At 40.3% G+C, this 20,566-nt stretch overlaps 1 protein-coding gene across 1 annotated transcript in view; it reads right to left on the bottom strand.

Annotated features, from left to right (window-relative positions):
• Positions 1–20,566, bottom strand: part of CC2D2A (coiled-coil and C2 domain containing 2A) — a 159,981-nt gene that overhangs the window by 6,998 nt on the left and 132,417 nt on the right. The window contains exons 27-33 of the mRNA XM_006144894.2: positions 19,674–19,770; positions 18,908–19,006; positions 17,266–17,439; positions 10,758–10,961; positions 8,261–8,350; positions 4,981–5,094; positions 2,335–2,469 (exon numbers count right to left, since the gene is read on the bottom strand). Coding sequence (XP_006144956.1) covers positions 2,335–2,469; positions 4,981–5,094; positions 8,261–8,350; positions 10,758–10,961; positions 17,266–17,439; positions 18,908–19,006; positions 19,674–19,770 — 913 coding nt within the window. The remainder of the gene's footprint in view (positions 1–2,334; positions 2,470–4,980; positions 5,095–8,260; positions 8,351–10,757; positions 10,962–17,265; positions 17,440–18,907; positions 19,007–19,673; positions 19,771–20,566) is intronic.

Raw genomic sequence — 20,566 nt, forward strand, 5'->3', positions numbered from 1 at the left:
GGTGGCTTAAAACTCACGCCGGGCGCGTGTGCGTGCGTGCCCAAGATCCTGAGAGGAGAATGGAGGAGAAGGGATTGCGGCGTGGCCATCCCCCCTGGGGGGTGATTTCTCGCTTTCTAGCTCTCTGTCTCTCTCTGTCTAGTGAGCGCTCGTGCCCTATAGCAAAAACCTCTCCAAAAAAAAAAAACAAGGTGAGTTTATTAAATCTGCATGCAGTGAAGTACCCCCACTACCTGATGAAAGTGGAGCATTAAGAACTTAATCAGCCTCAGTGTATGAAACAGGGCATAATACTCGGCCGATTATAGTGAGGGAGGGTGAAGGTAATGGCATGGCCTGGGGAACAGGAGAGAATATCTTTGTGATTTGGTATCTATAAATAGGAGGGCGTACAGGAGATGGAAAATTGTGGACAGTTCCAGGGTTTAAATATGGCCAACTGACCTCCTTAGAAACAGAAAACCAGGAGACAAGAACTGATGTTTGGAGGCAAAGGAGAAATTATTTGAATTTTGAATGATGTTATGTGAAGGCTTTTTCAGTGCCTGTTGATCCTGCTTAATTATTAACGACCTTAAAGTAATCTTCTCTGTATGTAGATCTTAGCAGATCATTTATGAGTATGATAATGACTTTAATTGAAAGTAGTCAATGTGAGAAAAGTGCCCTTGGTGATCTTTTCTCATTTGTAATTAATAGTTACCATTTGCTGAACGCTAAAGAAAGATAAATTATCTCTAATTTTAGTGGTAATCCTAAATAGCAGACCAGTGGTCTTCAAAGTAGTATGTACACCTCAATATAGGAAGAAAAATACATACATTGGGGACGCACGTGTAAACTATTTTTATAAACTGACAGCTGCATAAAGTTCAAAGATCACTAAGGTATATCTGATTATAAAAACAACTAATAATTAAAGAGTTATAGCTATGTGTTAGTGTTTTATGTCGATTACCACATTTACTTCTCACAACTATGTAATAATGAAGTAATGAGTTTACTATTACTTCCGTTTGACCAGTGAAGAAACAGGCTGTGAGAGATTCAGAAACTTTGCCAAGCTCACATACTAGTATATGATGGAAACGAGTTTAAACTCTGGCAGTCTGGCCCTTTAATTCATGTTGTTAACCACAACTTTATTATAGTAACCTGCATAATTAAACCCAGTGCCTCCCAAACTGGGTACATTCAGAATAACCTGAAGATACTGTAGGTCAGGTGTACCTGGGAATCTCCCTTTAAAAAAAAAAGGAAAAGGAAGGAACCCACTCTTCTCAGGTGAGGACTTGCCTGTCTTTACTACTAAGGAAAGCATCTTGAGCTGTATTTGGAAGAGCAAATGGGACAGAGTCATATAAAGTCAGTTCCTCTGAATCCAAAACTTTAAAACTTCATTCTCTCTGGGACCAGCAGATGGCGTAATGGTTATATCCTTGGACTCCCAACGTAGTCAACTGCAATTCGAGTCCTGGACCTGGCGACTTAAAACTCATGCCAGGCACGTGTGTGTGTGTCCACTATCCTAAGAGGAGAATGGAGAAGGGATTGCGGTGTGGCCTTACCCCCTGGGGGGTGGTTTCTTGTTTTCTCTCTGTTTTTCTCTGTCTCTCTGGTGAGTGCATGTGCCCTAAAACAAAAATCTCATAAAAAACAACAATAAAAATATTCTCTTCTACAGTTGAGGTGATTAATTAAACCAGAAGTTTTATTTAGAATAGTCCTGCCACTGCTTGACAGGACATTTCTCTAATTGGTGTTATGTATGTGTGTGTCTGTGTGTGTGTGTGTGTGTGTGTGTGTGTGTGTATCTCTTGTAAAAAAACAAAACAAAACAAAAAAACAAGGAATTTAAAGAAAATAGATGTGGAAAATGTATATTATGAAAAAACTATGCATGGATTAAAAAAAAATTTGCTAGAGGGTGCATGTGCTCACAAGAGAAGAAAAGCGAGAAAGTACCCTCTATAGGGGATGGCCACACCTCAGTCTCTCTTCCTCCGTTCTCCTCTCAGGATTTTGGGCACACACGCACATACACCCATTGTGATTTTCAAGCTACCAGGCCTGGGACTTGAACCATGGAGTTGGCTATGTGGAATCTGGCAGCCTTAACCTCCATGTCATCTGTTAGCCCCTCACATTTTTTGGTACCAAAATAAACTCACCCTTAAATTATGTTTTTTCATGAAAAATGGAAGTAACTTCTGTGTACGCATGTATATATTTTTATATATGATTTTTTGGACACAAAATATTGTTTAAATAACTAGGTCAATTAAAGAAAAAAGCAACAGTCAACTGTGTTTAAGAAGAAATGGTAATACTCACATTATCAGTACCTATTAAACAGCCCACACTTTTCAAAGGACAGAATGTATCAAATTGTCCATAAAAATGTCCGCTGCAGGGATTCCACAGGAAATAATAACTTTGCTCCCAGGTTAGTACATAAGCAGTTGGACCCTGAAGGAAAATGGCCATTAAAAACAATTTCCAACCTATTATGCAATTAAGATCAGCAGTACTTTGTACAATTACTAATTATAATTAACTTATTTAAGTTTTTTAGTTCTTTCATGAAGGGAGAGAGAGACAAAAAGAAGGAATGCACAGTAGAGACAGGCAGGAACCCCAACAGGGAGTACATGATGCAATCCACACCCTATCCCACCTCAGCTGGCTTGAATCGGCACACGTATGTGCCCAACATGTGTAGGAGGGCTCCAAGACACAAGTCCCCTCCTGGGACTATGAGAGGTCCAGTTCAATTACCTTGCACCTTTTTCTGACCCTACAATTCATTTTTCTAGTTAGTCCCTTTATTCCCATATTTTAAAAAAGAATTATTTCTAGTTCTGCTATAGGGGATGTGCACTCACCAGAGAGAGAGAGAGAGAGAGAGAAGATGAGAAATCACCCGCTGGGGGCAGAGCCAAGCTGCAGCCCTAGCTCCATTCTCATCTGGGGATTTGGGGCATGCACACACACACACACACATGCCTAGCGTATTTTTCAAGCTGCTGGGTCTGGGACTCAAATTGCAGTCAGCTACGACAGATTTAGCTGTTTTAACCACCATCCTACCTGGTTGGTCTTGGTCCCTTAAAGTTCTAGGTTGTGTTAGATTTAAAAAATGAAATTGCTGTTTATTTTTGCAGAAGTCTTACATCTGTACTTGTCCAGTGTTGTGACCAAATAAGGGCAGCAATCATCTTAACCCAACCAGTGTACCTTAGACTGGCTGGAGAACTGCTAATGGAGATAAGCAGTCACTGCATTTTCCTTTGCAGAGTTAGTGAGATTGCCACTTAAGGACATAGAAGACTGATTATGTCTGAATGCTTTTTCTCTTTCCAATACAGTAACTTACTTTTTGGCATACATTTTTTAAAAGTTTCTTTCATTACAGAAAGAGAAGAGAGACACAGGAGCAGGTACCATGCTGCCATCCCCCCTCCCACCTTCCAGCCAGCCAGGGTCACGCGCACAGTGTCACTAGCATGTTCTAGTTGACCCAGTTTCCAAATCCAGGGCCTTCCATACAGCACCCTACTGCCTATACCACCGTGGCGAGGCCTGATATGTTTGTCACTATGTAAACACAGAAGAGGATTAGAAAGGTTCCATACCAAACCGTTAAGAACACCTGGGAAGGGAGCAGGTTTGGGAGTTGGAGCCTGAGAAGAGACTTTTACTTTTTTTCTAAGAATACTTATGTAGGAGCCAGCAGGTGGTGCAGTAGTTAAGTCACTGAATTTTCACATGGCCAACTGTGGTTCAACTCCTACCCTGCAGCTTGAAAATCATGCTGGGCACATGTGTGTGCATGTCCAAAATCCTGAGGGGAGGATGGAGAAGGGATTGCAGTGTGACTGTTCCCCTGAGGGATCATTTCTCACTTTTTCTCCTCTCTCTCTCTCTCGGGTGAGCACATGTACCCTATGGCAAAAACCTAAAACAAAATGTATTATTAGATTCTTTTAAAAAAAATGAGTATTTATTCATTTATTGCTACTGTATGATTTCACAATAGCCTTCTGGGAAACACAGGGCAGAAATTATTATCCTAGTTTTCTTATGGAGCTCATAATTGTGAAGTTACTTTTCAGGGTCACATAGCTAATAAGGAGTGGGCACAAAGCTTTGAACTCAGACCTTCCTTGTAACTTCCTGGCCCACTGTTTTTGTTTTTGGTTTTTTCTTTTCTTTTTTTTTCTTGTACTAGGCTATCTGAAAGATAATGATGGAGAATAAATTCATATACCGATATGATATGACCTCATACTTGATTAAGGAACTCATGCTGTTCTCTTCCCAAGGATTCCTAGAGCCTCGTGGCCTCCTTTTGAAATATAATTTGGATAAGTTGCTTCAATTCATGTGAATTTTCTAACCTTGTATTCCAAATTATCCATCGTGTCCCAAATTCAAGAGTATTTGCAGTGGAGTAGGAAAAAAATTCTAATGGTCACATCTACAAGCTAATGAAAATAAGAATGATAATATCAAAATGTAACTGCTAAAATGATTTTCTTTCCTCTCGTGGTTATGTTTTGTTCCCCACTGCCTGCCAGGTTAGCGCAGATGCCTATAGAAACAGTAGCTACGGAAGGAGAGGTCTCTAACCTTACCATACTTCTTTCAATTCCCTTAACGCTTTCACATAAAGAACACCAGATCACTAAGAGAATCAGAATTCTTAAGAACATGGACTAGAGGACGCATACCCTGAAGGGCAGCTAGATGGGAGCTTTGGGTGGCAAAAGGTTCCGGTTTGGCAAAAAATAATCTGAATGCTGTGTACCACTGAAAAGCCATTTCATATCTATCACTGTAGTTCCCTGCCTGCTACGAATGTCTGGGCCACTTCCTTAGCAATCCAAGGATGGTCATAAAGTGTTGTCCATAATCTGAAACATTCACCTCAGTAAGACAGCCACACTCTCGTGTTAAAGCCAGTCTATGAAGTCTTACCTCAGGAATAGCATTGCCCATTACCAGCCAGGCCTTCTTACCCAGGGACAGAAAATAATTACATAGCAATACTGCATGCTCTTCTTCGTCTCCTGCCAGGAGATCAAGGAATTGCTGACAGGGAAAAAAATATATATTGTATTGACTACTTCATTCTGGGTTAATCCTGATTGAGATTAATGCCCTAAGAAGATCTATTTTCAAGTCTTTCCCAATTCTTGATACTATTAATTTTTTGTTTATTTATTTTTTACATATATATTATTTTAATTTTATTTTTATTTCTTCTTTTATACATTTCATCACGTTATTTAGCTTACAAAGTGAATATTCCAACATGTGTACATTTCTCCCTAGTCCAGTTGATAATACTATAAAATTATCTTCAACAGATAATACCAGGGAACCAGCAGTTAGCATAATGGCTATGTCGCTGGACTCCCACGTAGTCGACCGCGGTTCGTGTCCCGGACCCGGTGGCTTAAAACTCACGCCGGGCACGTGTGCGTGCGTGCCCAAGATCCTGAGAGGAGAATGGAGGAGAAGGGATTGCAGCGTGACCATCCCCCCTGGGGGGTGATTTCTCGCTATCTGTCTCTATGTCTCTCTCTGTCTGTCTGGCGAGTGCACGTGCCCTACAGTGAAAATCTCTCAAAAAAAAAAAACAAAACAGATAATACCACATTTCTTTGTCCCATTAATGCTTTGCCTGTCTATTTTTCTTCTAAATGTCATTTTTAAAGATACTTTAGTGGGCATGGTGTTTTCTCTGACATTGTGGGTTTCTACAACCAACCAGTTATGATTGGGATGACAGAGAGGAAACAAATACCAATGTTTTACTTTTCATTTTAAATATATGTGAAAGCTCACTATGTGTTAAATGCTCTTTAAAGCATATTGCATGTATTAACTCACTAAATCCTAGAACAACCCTTTGGAAGAGGTACGCTTTCTCATTTTACAGATGTAAAAGTTCCGTGTAAAGTGAAGTTGTAAAGTATAAAGCGAAGGTACAGATCAATAAAGTAATACCTAGAAAGTGGTATACTTAGTCTGGCTCTAGAGTATGTGAGGTATTCTATTCTTTGTACATCTTATAGAAATGTAGTCTAGAAATGTGTGTATCTTTGTATATCTTATAGATATCTCAGGGTTATAGAAATCTTGTCTCCAAAACTGTGAACATTCATGTTGCCAAAATATGTTGGGGAACAGTAAATTTGGAGTGCACTTAAATTTCTCAGTCTAGGGCCCAGCCATAGTGGTGCAGTGTAGTGCAACACTGCAATGCTGGAGTCCACATGCAGGTTAGGGTCTGGTTCCCAGGTTGGCCTGTGCACACTGGGTGTGCATCCATATGCCTGTGATCATGGGGGCAAGGATCACTACATGGGACCCTGTTAAGGGTACTCGTCTGTGTTTCTCATAAAAGAAAGGAAATTTCTTCAGGTTAGGGCTATCCTTCAAAAAAGTTACATAAACAGTCTTACGCAAATACAGAACAACATGAGCTTCAGAAACAGAATGACTGCCTGTGATAATACATAATTCATGTTTATTTCATACTACCTAAGGTCCATATCTTTTTTTCTTTCTTTTTTTGCTAGAAGGTGCTTGTTTTTCACCACAGAAAGATAGAGGCAGACAAGAGAGTAGAATGCACCCCCCTAGGGATGGGCACACTGCAGTACCTTGTGCTCCATCAGTATTTGGGCACACATGCATGCACTCTCACCCAGCATGTTTCTCCCACTGGGTCCAGGACTCGAACTGCATGGGTCAGCTATGTGCTATCTGGCTGCCTTAACCACCAGGCCACAGAATCAGCCCCTAAAATCCATTTACATGTTTATGTAGCATACATAGATTATACAGTCCATGATAGCAGGGACCAGATTTATTTTGCTCCTGGCCAAATCTCAGTATTGTTTGGTATGTGGCAGGTGACCAAAAAGTACATGGTGAATAAACTCAGTCCTGCACTTCACCATGGCATTTCAGTCAGCAACAGAGCGGCACATGATGGTGGTCCCGTAAGGAGCGTATAGGCTATACCATATGCCTAGGTAAATAGTAGGCATACCGCCTAACGATTTGTGTAAGGACCCCATGATGTTTCCACATGACAGAATTGCCTAACGACGCGTTTCTCAGAACGTCTCCCTGTTGGTGAGACCTGACTGTAATGATGTGACAGGCCTTGAGAAACCCACAAACTGAGGAAATACACTATACAGCTGTAATACACAATGTACTTCTGACTTTTTAATTCACATTTTTTTGTTCCTGCTCAAGTGCGTATGCATCATGTGAGACGGGGTGGGAGAGAGATTGCACCCTTCACTGTCTGATCACACCACAGCCCTTCTCGTCTGCTCTGCTAGACCGTCTGCGTGTGTGCCCAGAGCGCTCAGGCTGACTGGGCTGGGGGCCGAATCGTGACTGCTGTGTGGCATCTGGTTTCTCTTGAGCAGCACATTATTACTTCACCACTGAGTCAGTCATGATTTTGTACTTTTAAAAAATAAGAATAAAACTGGGATACTCTTAAGGTTAATATTAGGAGTGTAATTCATCATTAAGACAGCTAAAGTATTTTTTCTTTTTTTGGAGACTTTTTTTTGCTATAGGGCATGTGTGCTTGCCAGACAGACAGAGACAAAGTGATAGAAAGCGAGAAATCACCCCCCAGGAGGGATGGCCATGCCGCAATCTCTTCTCCTCCATTCTCCTCTTGGGATCTTGGGCATGCATGCACATGCACCCGGCGTGAGTTCAAGCCACCGGGTCCGGGACTCGAACCACATGGGAGTCCAGCAACATAGCCATTACACTAACTGCTGGTCTTGACAGCTAAAGTATTTTTTTTAAATTGGTTTGGTAAGTGAAATTTTTTTTTTTTGAGAGGTTTTTGCTATAGGGCACATGCGCTCGCCAGACAGAAAGAGACAGAGAGACAGAAAGCGAGAGATCACCCCCCAGGGGGGATGGCCACGCCGCAATCCCTTCTCCTCCATTCTCCTCTTGGGATCCTGGGCATGTACGCACATGCACCTGGCATGAGTTTAAGCTGCCGGGTCCAGGACTCAAACTGTGGTCGACTACATGGGAGTCCAGTGACATAGCCATTACGCTAATTGCTGGTCCTGAAATTTTTTAAACTTCTGAACTTCAGAGAAATCACTAGTGGCTTGCAATTTAAATTATGTAAGCCATTTAGCTAATATTCAGCTATGTTAGGTAGAGCTAGTAAAATCTGCATGGAAGAGCTACTTACATCAGATGTGCTCCACAGGTCACAGACACCAGCAAATGAAATGGTGTCAGGCAAGAACGGGATCAAGGAAACATAGCGAGCCACCAGTTCCTGTGCAAACAAACGAGCTTTAAATAGAGCTTCTAACCAAACAGAAAGCTGTGCTCCCTACCTCGTTTCTGTAAACAAAAATAAGTGTCATATATCACATTTATATGCACAAAAATGAAATCGGTGCTTAGTGATTACTCAGTGTTAATACTATCGCATCTAACCCTCACCAAGCGCCCCATGCAGAAGGTTGTTACTACATCCATTTTCACAGATGGATAAACTGGCTTCTATGTCCCTTCGAAATGTCCTCATTTTTTTGCACTTCTTTACTTTCCGGTATTACAAGACTTTCCAGGATCATCTTGACTTTTCTTTAGATTCATCCTGAAAGCAGTCATTTCTCTGAGGAACTCTGACTCCTTTTAGAGGGAAATAGTATTTAGGGATGAAGATGTGGTTATAACTCACATTTCTGTAATTTTAAAGGAAGTTGATCTCTTATATGTTCATTTGTCTTTTATATTTCTACTGTTTCTATTAAGCATTTTGCACATTTTCATACTGATTGTAGGAGTTTCATTCTTATTATTTCTTTATGTAGTACATACGTTATACATATCTTCTTCTGATTTGTGGCATTTAAAAAATTTTTCTTCATGGTGTCTTTTTAAAAAATTAATTAATTATTTAATACAATTTGTTATCATTACTATTTTTTTTTTTTAAATTTGACCAGAGAGAGACAGAGAGAGAACCAGGACACCAACCGGGTCAGCCATATGGGAATCCAGTGCCTTCAACTACCACACCACCTGTTGGCCCCAGTGATGTCTTTTGATAAACTCAAGTTCTCAACTTTATTATGGTCAAATTATTCTTTTTTCTTTGTAGTTTGTGCTTTTTAAAAATAATATATTTTCTTTTAATTTCTTTTATACATCACTTAGCTTGTAAAGTTAGTTTTCCAACATGAATGTATTTCACACCAGTCCAGTTGGGGATGCTATACACATTATCATCAAGTGATAATCTATTTCTCTGTCCCATAAAGGTCTTCCTCTCTATTTTCCTCCTTGATGTCTTTCCTCACACTCTCCCTTTTCTCCCACCCTCTGTCCACACTGTCTCCAGTAGTCTGTGCTTTTTTCTGCCTTGTAAGAAATCTTTCCTATGTCAGGTCATACAGATAACAGTGCTTTTCACATTTAAGTTTCCAGTCAGTCTGCAACTGAGTGGCATGGGTAGGAGTCTATTTTCGTTTTGGGAAAAGGGACTCAAACCGCAGTTGACTACGTGAGAGTCCAGCAACATAGCCATTACGCCAACTGCTGATCCCCGCACTAATTATCTTATCTCTCAAGAATCCTAACTCCTGGCCTGAGTTAATCCCATCTTCTAGCCTGCCTAACCCTGTGTATTATCTTCTGTTTCCACAGCCTTGTGGTTTTTGAAACCTAGTTCTAGCTGTCAGCAATTCAGAGACCTGAGAGCATCACCATTCCAAGCCCTCACACTTTGGTATCTTGCTTTCTTGATGCTGCCTGTCTTATTTTGATTTTTTCTCTCTTCACTTTACTTAAACTTCTGTCATGATTTTGAAAATATTTTCAGATTTTATTATGCGTTATCTACTGGGGGTGTTCTGCTTACCTACTATGCTAGGCAGAATAAAGTCCCAATTACGATTTCTTATTAAAATTGATTAGTAAATGAAATACAGAGGACAAAGTGGCTTTTTTATGGGGAGGGGACATATCTCAATCTGTAAATAGATGTATCATTATTTATAAATTAGTTTACTCCAAAGACAGCTATGGGACATGGACTTCACTTAAAATAGGCTGTCTGGCCTGTATCTTCTGGTTCATGTACGTCTGTAATGGGCACGGTGCCAGAGAATGGTCTCTATACATTTCGTGACCCATGTGCTTTGGGGTCATGATCTAAGTGTTGAAAATACTTACGTCTTTGAAATAATTTTTGCTTAATTTGAATTCAATAATGCTTAATTTGAATAAAATAATGCTTACAGCATTAAACATAATACTGAATAGTTATCTTGGCTTGGTAGGAAATGTGTAAGTTCTAAAGATAGAGTTCTCAGTTCAAATAACAAAGTTACTGAAAATACATAATGAAATATGTTTATGTAAGGCATTTTGAAAGTAGAGATTATCTTCCATATGTTAATTTCTAGTACCTAACATTCCAGGGGCACAGTAAGCCCTCAGTAATGGCTCACTGAATGATCAAGGAATTATTACTATTCTCGGCATTTTCAGACTTTTCAAAAGCTAGCAAACATCATGGTAATAAAGTTTTGGTCATTATTTTCATCACTAATCTCAATATAGTTACTATCTTATGTACTATGAAATATGGCAATTGCTGTGAAGTATGGTAATTACAGTGGCAATATATTGGCATATATGGGAACAGTACTGGTTAGCGATGAGATACTTACTGCAGTTGCCTGTGCATTATTGGGGTACATGTTAAGGAGCTCCTGAGGAGGGTTTAAAGGTCTGAGATAACGGGTAACAAAAACGGTTTTTCCACTCAAGTCAATTACGGTGGTAAGGCACTGTCGATCTGGAAACTTTAAGGCACAATCAGCTCGAAACTTCTCTGTTGCTTGAAGCAATTTCTCATCTTCCTGAGAGTCAAACTTCAAAAAGAAAGACTCTGTAGAGTTTATGTGTGATTACAAAAGACAAAGTAAAACACATTGGGATTCCAGAGTCAACACAACTGAGTGTATGGCTTGGAAAGTATGACTAAGTAATTTCCTTACAAAACCATCATGTCTTGCTGTGCCTCAAGCTTTATTTCATTATAATTTGAAAATGAGACTGATTCAAGGGCTGGCAGGTGGCATGGTGGTTAAGAGTGCTGGACTCTCATATGGCTGACCACGGTTCAAGTCCCAGACCTGGCAGCTTGCTTTCTCACTTTGCCTCTCTCTCTCTGTCCCTCTCTGGTCAAATTAAAATAAATAAGTAAGGGGACCAGCAGTTAGCACACTGGCTATGTCGCTGGACTCCCATGTAGTCAACCGCAGTTTGAGTCCCTAACCCAGTGGCTTAAACTCATGCCCGGTACGTGTGCGTGCGTGCCCAAGATCCCAGGAGGAAAATGGAGAAGAAGGGATTGTGGTGTGGTCATCCCCCCTGGGGGGTGATTTCTCCCTTTCTGTCTCTCTGTCTCTGTCTTTCTGGCAAGCACGCACACCTGATAGAAAAAGCTCTCCAAAAAAAAAGTAAGTAAATAAAGTTACATAAAAGAATTCTTTAAAAAAATAAAATTAGACTGATTCAATAAATAGACTTAAGACATATTCAATAGGATTGAAAGAAAATCAAAAGGCAAGCAGCCATATAGAAACAACTGAATTAATAAAATCATCTATAAAAATGAAACTATGACATAACTAATTCTGATTGATGAGACCAACTAATAGGATTTTCTGTGTATTTTGATATTGGTTTTAAGGGGGGAGGGCTCAGGAATCTAACATCTCAAATGTGAAGCTCCACTAACTTGTGTTAAATAGGTAGCAGATTTGTAGACTATTATATATAGATATGTTAAAAAGTTTCATATCCTAGTAATAAATAATATTAGTGGATCTCAAGGAAAAACATGCAGAACTAGAAACATCAAATGTACAATATTATTTTAAGTGGTTTGTCTGATTTAAGTTGCTCACCTGGCTGATGAGCAACCAGTTCTGAAATTTTTAAACAGTAACTCAAAGGAGAGGAAACAATAAATCCAGTCACCTTTATGTGTCATTTCCCTCCTTAAGGCACTGCTTTCAAAACTAGTGTGAAAAAAGCCTGAATCTACATGTTTTTACAAGGTTTTTATTGTTTAGTATAAAAATATGTTTTTATATTATATGGTTACTTACATTTCAAAGAATTTTAAGACGAAATCAAAATTTTCTTAGGCAAATTAATTTTTAAGAAGAATTTAAGCATAATTCTTGAATATATATATATATATATATATTTTTTTTAGAGAAATGCTTTCAGCTATCTGTTCCCACCCATACTCTAGGTTTTATTTTGTTTTTTGGGTTTTTTTTGTCTTTCAGTTAAAGCCACTGACATATGATATATTTGTTTACTCTGTCTTCCCCATAGGGTAATAGTCCTGAAGTCAGGGAGTTGGTTTTGATCTTTTTTTTTTTTTTTAAATCTTCATTATTGAAAATATTACCTGGCACATAAAGAATATTATTCAGTGACTGAGTGAATGAAAAATATCCCATTTCATTTTTATAACCTCAAATAGAATCTAGATTATCATAATCTTTCTTGATTTTCCCTTATTTTTGGGCTATTTTATGGTTCTATTTTTTATTCAATTACTATATACTATTGGGTTATTGGAAAAGTCATGGTGCATTTTTGCATAGAAAAAAACAGAAAAAATATGTCATGACTTTTTTGACAACTGAGTAGAGGTTGGGATCGTGGTTATAGTTTTATTTAGGATGGAGGTTATCTCTAAAATCTTCCTGTTACCCTGAGAAGATCTTACTGTTGAACTTATAACCACGAGCCATGCAGCACTGTGCAGACAGGATTGCTACCAGTAGGGGTTACTATGAATAACTAAGTGAAAAAAGAGCTCCTAAGGCTTTGGGTGAGTGTCTGACAGGTTCCAGATTATTTCTGAAGCCAGAAATAATAGTTTAGAAAGGTGGAGAATTATGAAGCAAGGGTTATATCAAAAGAAGAGAAAAGCCTCAGTTGAATTTATCCCTGCTCCCTAGCTCGCTTGTTCTTTCTTTCGTTCTCTCTTTTTTTTAAAGAGAGATCTTTGCTATGGGGCACATGTGCTTGCTGGAGACACAGGAAGACAGAGAGAGAAAGTACGAAATCACTCCCGGGGAGGATGGCCATGCTACAGTTCCTTCTCTATTCTCTTGTCAGGATTTGGGCACATGAGACCTGGGTGAGTTTCAAGTCGCTGGGTCCAGGAGTAGGACGGTCCGCCCTGTGGCAGTCCAGCAGCACAGCCGCTACGCCGACGGCTGGCCCGTCCCTGTTCCTTTACACCCACTTATCCAGTTACTTGAAATTGTTTTTGGAAGTCTAAAAGGTTCCAGACACCCTGGATTAGTATGGAACAATCCCCTCAAGGAACGTCTAGTCTAGAGGGGAACATTACTAAGCAACTAGGTACTTAGAACACTTGACCAGAGAGTTGTGAGGAAACAACATGTGCTCCGGGAACATATAACAGGTATCTGTGGACACCGTCCTGAAAGCACAACAGTAATGTCAAATCAGTTCTGACTACTGGCCTTTCAAGGTAAAAAAGCTGCCTAGGCTTCTTCTGATACTTGGGAATGAATATTCGGTTGTATATCTTGACTCTAACTAGTGCTCTTGAGGGGAAGGCCCATGTTTGAATAAGTTTCTGTTTCTTCCTGTACCTAGCATGTACATGGTGAATGTTTAATGGTATTTATCAACAGTCATTAATACTTATTGAGGCGGCCACCAGGATGCCATTTCCTGTTGGTAATCTAGAAAGTGCCAAGGAAAAGTGAAATAGTAAATAGTAAAAGAATGTGGTTGGTTGGTGTGTTTAAGGTTTTTGTCATAGGGTGAGTGTACTTGCCAGAGAGACAGAAAGAGACAGTGAGAGGGACTGTGAGAAATCACTCCCCCTGGGGGCATGGCCACACTGCAATCACTCCTTCTCCTGGGATTTGGGCATGCATGCACACGTGCCCAGCGTGATCTTCAAGCCACCAGACCCAGGACTTGAACCATGGTCAGCCATGTGAGAGTCTAGTGCCTTAGAACTACCACACCACCTGCTGGCCCCTGGATCATTTATTATGAAACAATTAAGTGAATCTGACAAATTCAACAAATTTGGTTCAAAATTTGGAAGATTCAGAACTGCTCAATTTTTTGATGTCCAGGTTAATATTGGGTCATCGGGTTCATCCTGCCTTTGAGTAGCTAATGCTGTGACAGCCCCATGTCCGAGCTACAGTGCTCCTGTGAAGAGCAGCTCCTGGATCTTCATGTGTTGGAAAGGTGGCAAGTGTGCACACCAAGCGTGCAGGCGATGGTTCTGCACACTCAAGGTGAACTGAAATCTTCCTGACAAAATGAACGGGCCAAAAGACAAAGCTGGACATTCTTTTTTGGGGGAGAGGTTTTTGCTATAGGGCTCATGTGCTCGCCAGACAGAGAGCGAGAAATCACCCCCCACAATCCCTTCTCCTCCATTCTCCTCCCAGGATCTTGGGCACACACGCACAAGCGCCCGGCATGAGTTTTAAGCTACTGGGCCCAGGACATGATCCACGGTCAACTACGTGGGAGTCCAGCGACATAGCCATTACACTAACTGCTGGTCGCAAAGCTGGACATTCTTAAGCTACGGGAGCACACGCATAATCGGGACCCAGCACTGCCCCAGGTACAAAAGCAGCTAGTTAAAGCCTACTAACTACCGACTGTTGGACTAATATAAGAGAAAATACTTGGTACCTTCTTAAGCATGTCATTCATCTATCAGAGGCAAGAAAGAAAAAAGAAACGAGGAAAACTTTGTTAACAGAAATCATCTATTTTTAAAAACTTGTTCTTAGTCAATACAATACAAAATAAGGGATGTTAAAATAAGTTTCTGAGGTTGGTACTGATTTTTATAATTCTTCTATTAGTAAATACCTTTTAAAAAATCATATGGAATGGTTCCATATAGACATTGATAAAGGGATGACTCTAAATCTACTAATTCTGAAGACTGCTGTAAGTAGAAAAATAATTCCTGGTTGTGTTCTTCATTGTTTTAGGGTGAGAGCTCTTTCCTGAATATTCTGCAAGTGTATGACAGTGAGTGCTGTTTTCTGCCACTGTGTGTTTAGGACCCTAGGGTCCTGTTAATCATCCAGCTTCCTTCTCAGATAACTACAGAGAATCTGCTTTCCAGAGGAGTTTCAAAACCTTTATTTTGAAGCCGAAGAGAAATGCTTCACACAGCCACAGTGGGGCAGTGAAATGCTGCTCAGGGCAGCAGCTGCCCGCTGGGTGAACAGCTGGACGGAGGGAAGGCTGCAGGGGGTGAGCACTGTTTCAGAGCCTTGGCAGCCTCTTCAAAGTCCTGCGGTAGGAAATCAGGGCCACGAGGATGCTTCCTATCAAGGGTCCTCAGATTTTCATCTTTCCTGCCAGTCAGACTTGCTTGTCCATGTTTTGGAAGCTCACCCCTGAATGGGGTATCTGACGTCTTTTTCTAATGTTAACAATGCAAAAAATAATAAAGTCATCTTTCATCCAGGAGTCTTGTTCTGTACAAACATGCTTGTTGACTTGCTTTTGAGTTTACAAAAGAAATACACTTTCAGATTGTATAGCTTTCCTTCTAAAAATATTTTGGAATGCACATATTCTAATATGCTTTCAGAGAACCACAACTTTAGTGACAAAAACTGGCATATAAGATTAACTGCATTTCAGCACATTTGTTTCTCTAATAACCCTTCATGTCCTTCTGTAAATAGGAGACATTGATACTATTTCTTTCTGTGAACCAAACTGGAATACTAGAAAAGAAACTGGAGTGTTTTTATTTCTTTTCATCTCCTCCTGAGTCCTTATTACAATGAATAAACTATACAGTTGGCACAATAATCTATATGTAGTTAACAATTTGTTCTTACATGTAAATGTAAGCTTGGTGGAATCTTTATCTGCTTTTCTGGGCTGCACCTCCAGTGCCTTAAAAATGCCTGTTGCTTAGAAGATAATCAGTATGTTGTGTTCTTCATTGTTTTAGGGTGAGGAGAGCTCTTTCCTGAATATTCTGCAAGTGTATGACAGTGAGTGCTGTTTTCTGCCACTGTGTGTTTAGGACCCTAGGGTCCTGTTAATCATCCAGCTTCTTTCAGTTGTATGTTGAATACATACAACTACAATTTAGGGTCAGGAAGACATTTATATTACCTCTGCCATGTACTATCTGTGTGGTTCTGGGTAACTTGAGTCTTACTCTTTTTTACTTCTTTAAAAATAAATCTGCTAGAGGGCATGCATGCACATGAGAGCAATGGAGAGGCAGAGAGAGAAAGGGAAAGTGAGAAAGCATCCTCATTATGTTAAGAAAAGTTACTTTCCCGGGCCTGCAGGGGGGATAGTGGTTAAGGTGCTGGACTTCCACATGGCTGACACCAGTGTGAGTACTGGACCCAGTGGCTTGAAACATACGCCGGGTGTGTATATGTGTGCCCAAAATCCAGAGAAGAGAATGGAGGAGAAGGAATTGCAGTGTGGCCATCCCCCCGCTAGTGATTTCTCACTCTCTTGGTGTCTCTTGTGAGTGCATGCACCCCATAGCAAAACCTCTCTTAAGAAAAAAAAAAAGAAAAAGTTATTTCCCAGTGGAAAGTTGGGGAACAGTTGCAAAAAATGAAAGTTCTGGGAAATCCTTTTTTCAAAGGTGTTTAGAAGAGTAATTGCACATATATTTATTTGTTTTATGAAATGAACTGCGGTGACTGATGACTCCTATTACAGTCCAATTAATTGACTCAATGTATAATACAGCCAGGAATATGAGGTCAGACATGGAAATGCATTTCAGCATGATTTCCAGTAATGTCAGATAAAAGAGCATTCTGATTTTCCAGTTTGTTGCTAATTTTCTTCACATTGAGAAAATTCTTCTAAAAGCAGACCATGTTTATATTTGTCTTGTTTTGCCTAAGAGTTTAAGCTGCTGATTGAACTAATTATTGGCTCAGTGGAAACACAAACCCACACATCTGTTCTATCACCATCATTCTGTCCAAACTGAAAGAACAATAACTAGACGTTGAAGTAAGGAAACCTGTTTGTACAGAGCAGTAAAAGTTTACAACAGCACAGCCCCGCAAGCATTTCTCACCAGACATGCGTCAACATCAGACACGTGTTTCCAACCCATAAGCAGGTTACCTTTTCTCGAACTGACTCCCCAGGAACCAGCTGAGGTTCAATGGTAATAAACAGGGTGATGTAAGAGCCCTCACTTAAGCTTTGGCCAGAATCAAAGCCCCGTTCAACAATGTGTCGCTCCTTACTGTAGCCCAGAAGAACTGGTGGAATATTTATTTTAAATGTTCCATCAATCTATGAAGGAAAAATGACTTGGTAAACAACTGGTGATTCCTAAAAGATGTTCCAAAGAACGTATCAACTTCTCATTGTTTGATGCATTAAGTAAAAACTGCTCAGATTTTGGCATTCAAAACCTACTCCATTTTTCTACCTGTGTCTCCCAAAACTCTCTCTCCTAAAAGGGCTCCATATTTTTCTACCTTCTTTTCTTGTTTAGCAGAGAGTGTACTGGTTATGCAAGTTGCCTGGGGTAGCAATACCAGTTTTGTGTTGTGAGGTTTAACTGAGATGGCATTTAAATTACTTAGTAATAATATATGTAATATGCACCCAATAAATAGTTATTACTATTATTATTATTACTGAATCAGGATTTGACTTGTTGTGTGTAGCTCCAGAGAACTGGACCAGAACCTATGACTGAGGATTAGAGGTAAGTACATCCATTATTGCACCGTGCAGGTAAACTTTACGTCAGAGCTATTGGGAAGAGAGCGGACTGCCTTCTAAATGGTGAGCTTCCTCTGAGTGAATTCTAACAGCACTCAGGCCGGGCATGGACATTGCCCGGATATAGCATAGGAGACTGAAGTAGCTACATCTGAGTACCCTCCTAAACGTGAAATTCAGCAACGCTAAATATCACAGGCAGTGTAATCTGCAATATGCGTGTGTTTAAAATTTTTTTTTTCCATTTAGAATCTATTCAGAGAGAAATGTATATTCTTCTGGCAAGCACTGCAGCATAACCTATGGACTGTTCTTTGCCTAGAAGGATGGCAATTCCAATTGATCCATGATGTTTCAACCAGTCCAAGCCTCTAGGACTTGATTTTGGTGTCAGTCTTAGAGGAGACTGACCCAGGCAGATCTGTTCTATGTGGTAATCACAGCGGCTTAACGCCACCTGTTGCCATGGATTTAATACTGATGTTAGCGCCATTTCAGAACCTAGCAGCCCCAGGGTAGGACTGGTAAGTCATTCAAGACTTGTCAAACTGATGGATCCTCTTAAGTAAAATCTTCAAATCTGAAGGAGAAATGTCTTTGTTGAGCAAGCCTGTGATAACCATTGTTAATGTTCTAAACGTGATTACTTCTAGAAGTATTAATAGAATGTACTCGATTAAATGGGCCGGCAACTGTCCTGATCGCTTTCCTCGATTATTTCAGGCACCTACCCTTTCTGCTTTTGTCATTTTGACACATTTCCACTTTGTCCTCCCTTCTTCACTTCCATTTAAATGTTTTTTAAAATTCCCAGACTAGAAGAGTTATACATTACCTACTCTAAGAAACATAAATGTTTAATAAGTCATGCAGATGTGATGGCTTTATATAGTGGTTTTAAATCTTTCCAAGGGCTTTGCACATTGTATTCTCTCAGTGTTGAAGGTATGTTCCCACAAAGACAGTTTTAATAAGGAAAGTGGATGGAGCAATCCCCTATTCTGATGGAATTCAGACTTTAGATGCTTACCCTTGCTTGGAAATATATTGTGCTAAATGGAATTTTCACACATCCCAACCAATGTCTTTCAATACGTGTATGAATTCCACTTTCTCTTTCACGGTCATCCTAAAGGAAAAGTGAAAAATACATCCATTTAGTTAATTTGGTATCAGGAAAGCAGTAGGATTTTAGCTGAAAGCATAGACATTTAGGTTGGACAGGCCTAATCAAATTCTGGTTCACACTCTTGATAGCTTTATGGCTCTAGGAAACTCATTTAAACTCTGAGCCTCAGTTTTCTCATTAATAAACTAGAGGTTTAACAATCTACTTCATAGGACTAATTATTTTTATTTTTTATTCATGATGGAACATGTGCACCTGCACATGAAAGAGAGGAAAGAGAGAGAGGTAAACACACTCAGCAGGGTCTGGCCAGTGGCAGTTCCCAGGCCATTAGATCCGGAGCAGACATGTATGCCCTCACTGTCTCGATTGACTGGCTGGGGGCTGGAATCATGGCTACCATGTGGCATCCAGCTTCTTTTGACCAGTGCATTTTCATTGCGCCATGGAGCTGGCCCCATGGGGTTATCTTATAATTAAATAAGACAGGGTATATACAGCTCCTACTACAATTCCTAGCACAGAGCGCTCAACTGAAAATTAAAAACAAAATGAAAACCGAGTTCTTTCTTCCTCTCTCCCTTTTCCCTATTTATGTTTGGCACTTACAGTGTGGGTAGAGAATATGGAAACGAGACAGGTGTCTTCCTCAAAGCCGAGAACCTACCTCTGTGATATCGTACATGACTTCATCAAAGATGTTAATGAATACGTCGTCTTTCACTGACTGCAAACTGGCTGTACTGTAATCCCCGTTAGGGGCCCTGCAAAGTAACGCACGACCAGGGACCGTGAAAACTGACAAAAGGAAAATTAGGAGCACTGAAATGTAATCATTTGAAAGCACGCAAACACATGCATAGGTACGAGGGTATTAGGAGCACTGAAATGTAATCATTTGAAAAACACGCAAACACATGCATAGGAAAGAGGATTAAAAGCAGTGCTTTCATTTCAGGAGTTTCTCTTGTACAAGGATGCCATACACTAGCTTGTCCTGGGAGTCTCTCATTCCCTTTTCACCCTCATTTCACACTCACGGTAAGCTCTACAAGAAGCCAGCTCAGCAACACTAAGCTGGCTCGTGGGACGAGCCAAATGTCTCCTCACACTGGAAGCTAACTGGACGCTGGAAGGTTCTTCTCCCGGGAGACCATTGCTGTCATGAACCTTCTGTTCTCTGGCTGGTGGAGTGGTCCCTGCCTCCCACTCATTCTCCCTCTGCATGAGTGAAACACCGCAGCGGTGAGGCTCTTTCCCCGAGTCCCGCCAAGCCTGGCCCAAGCACGTCTGTGTGACAGGGCTGCTGTGTGCCTTCTGCCAAGCACTTGCCTTTACATTGTCTCCTTTTTGCTTGTTTCATGTGTAATGGTATCTGTCTCCCTCTTCTGACTTAACTAGTTCTAATCCTTGTGCTGTTTTTAAGTCGCTATGTGGTTTCGAGTAAGATATTTTACCTTTTGGGTTTTATTTTCTTCTCCATAAAAGTACAGGGCTGGGGACCAGCAGTTAGCATAATGGCTATGTCGCTGGACTCCCACGCAGTCGACTGCGGTTTGC

Source organism: Tupaia chinensis, unplaced genomic scaffold (genome assembly GCF_000334495.1).
Source record: "Tupaia chinensis unplaced genomic scaffold, TupChi_1.0 Scaffold000138_1, whole genome shotgun sequence".
NCBI classification, from domain to species: domain Eukaryota; kingdom Metazoa; phylum Chordata; class Mammalia; order Scandentia; family Tupaiidae; genus Tupaia; species Tupaia belangeri.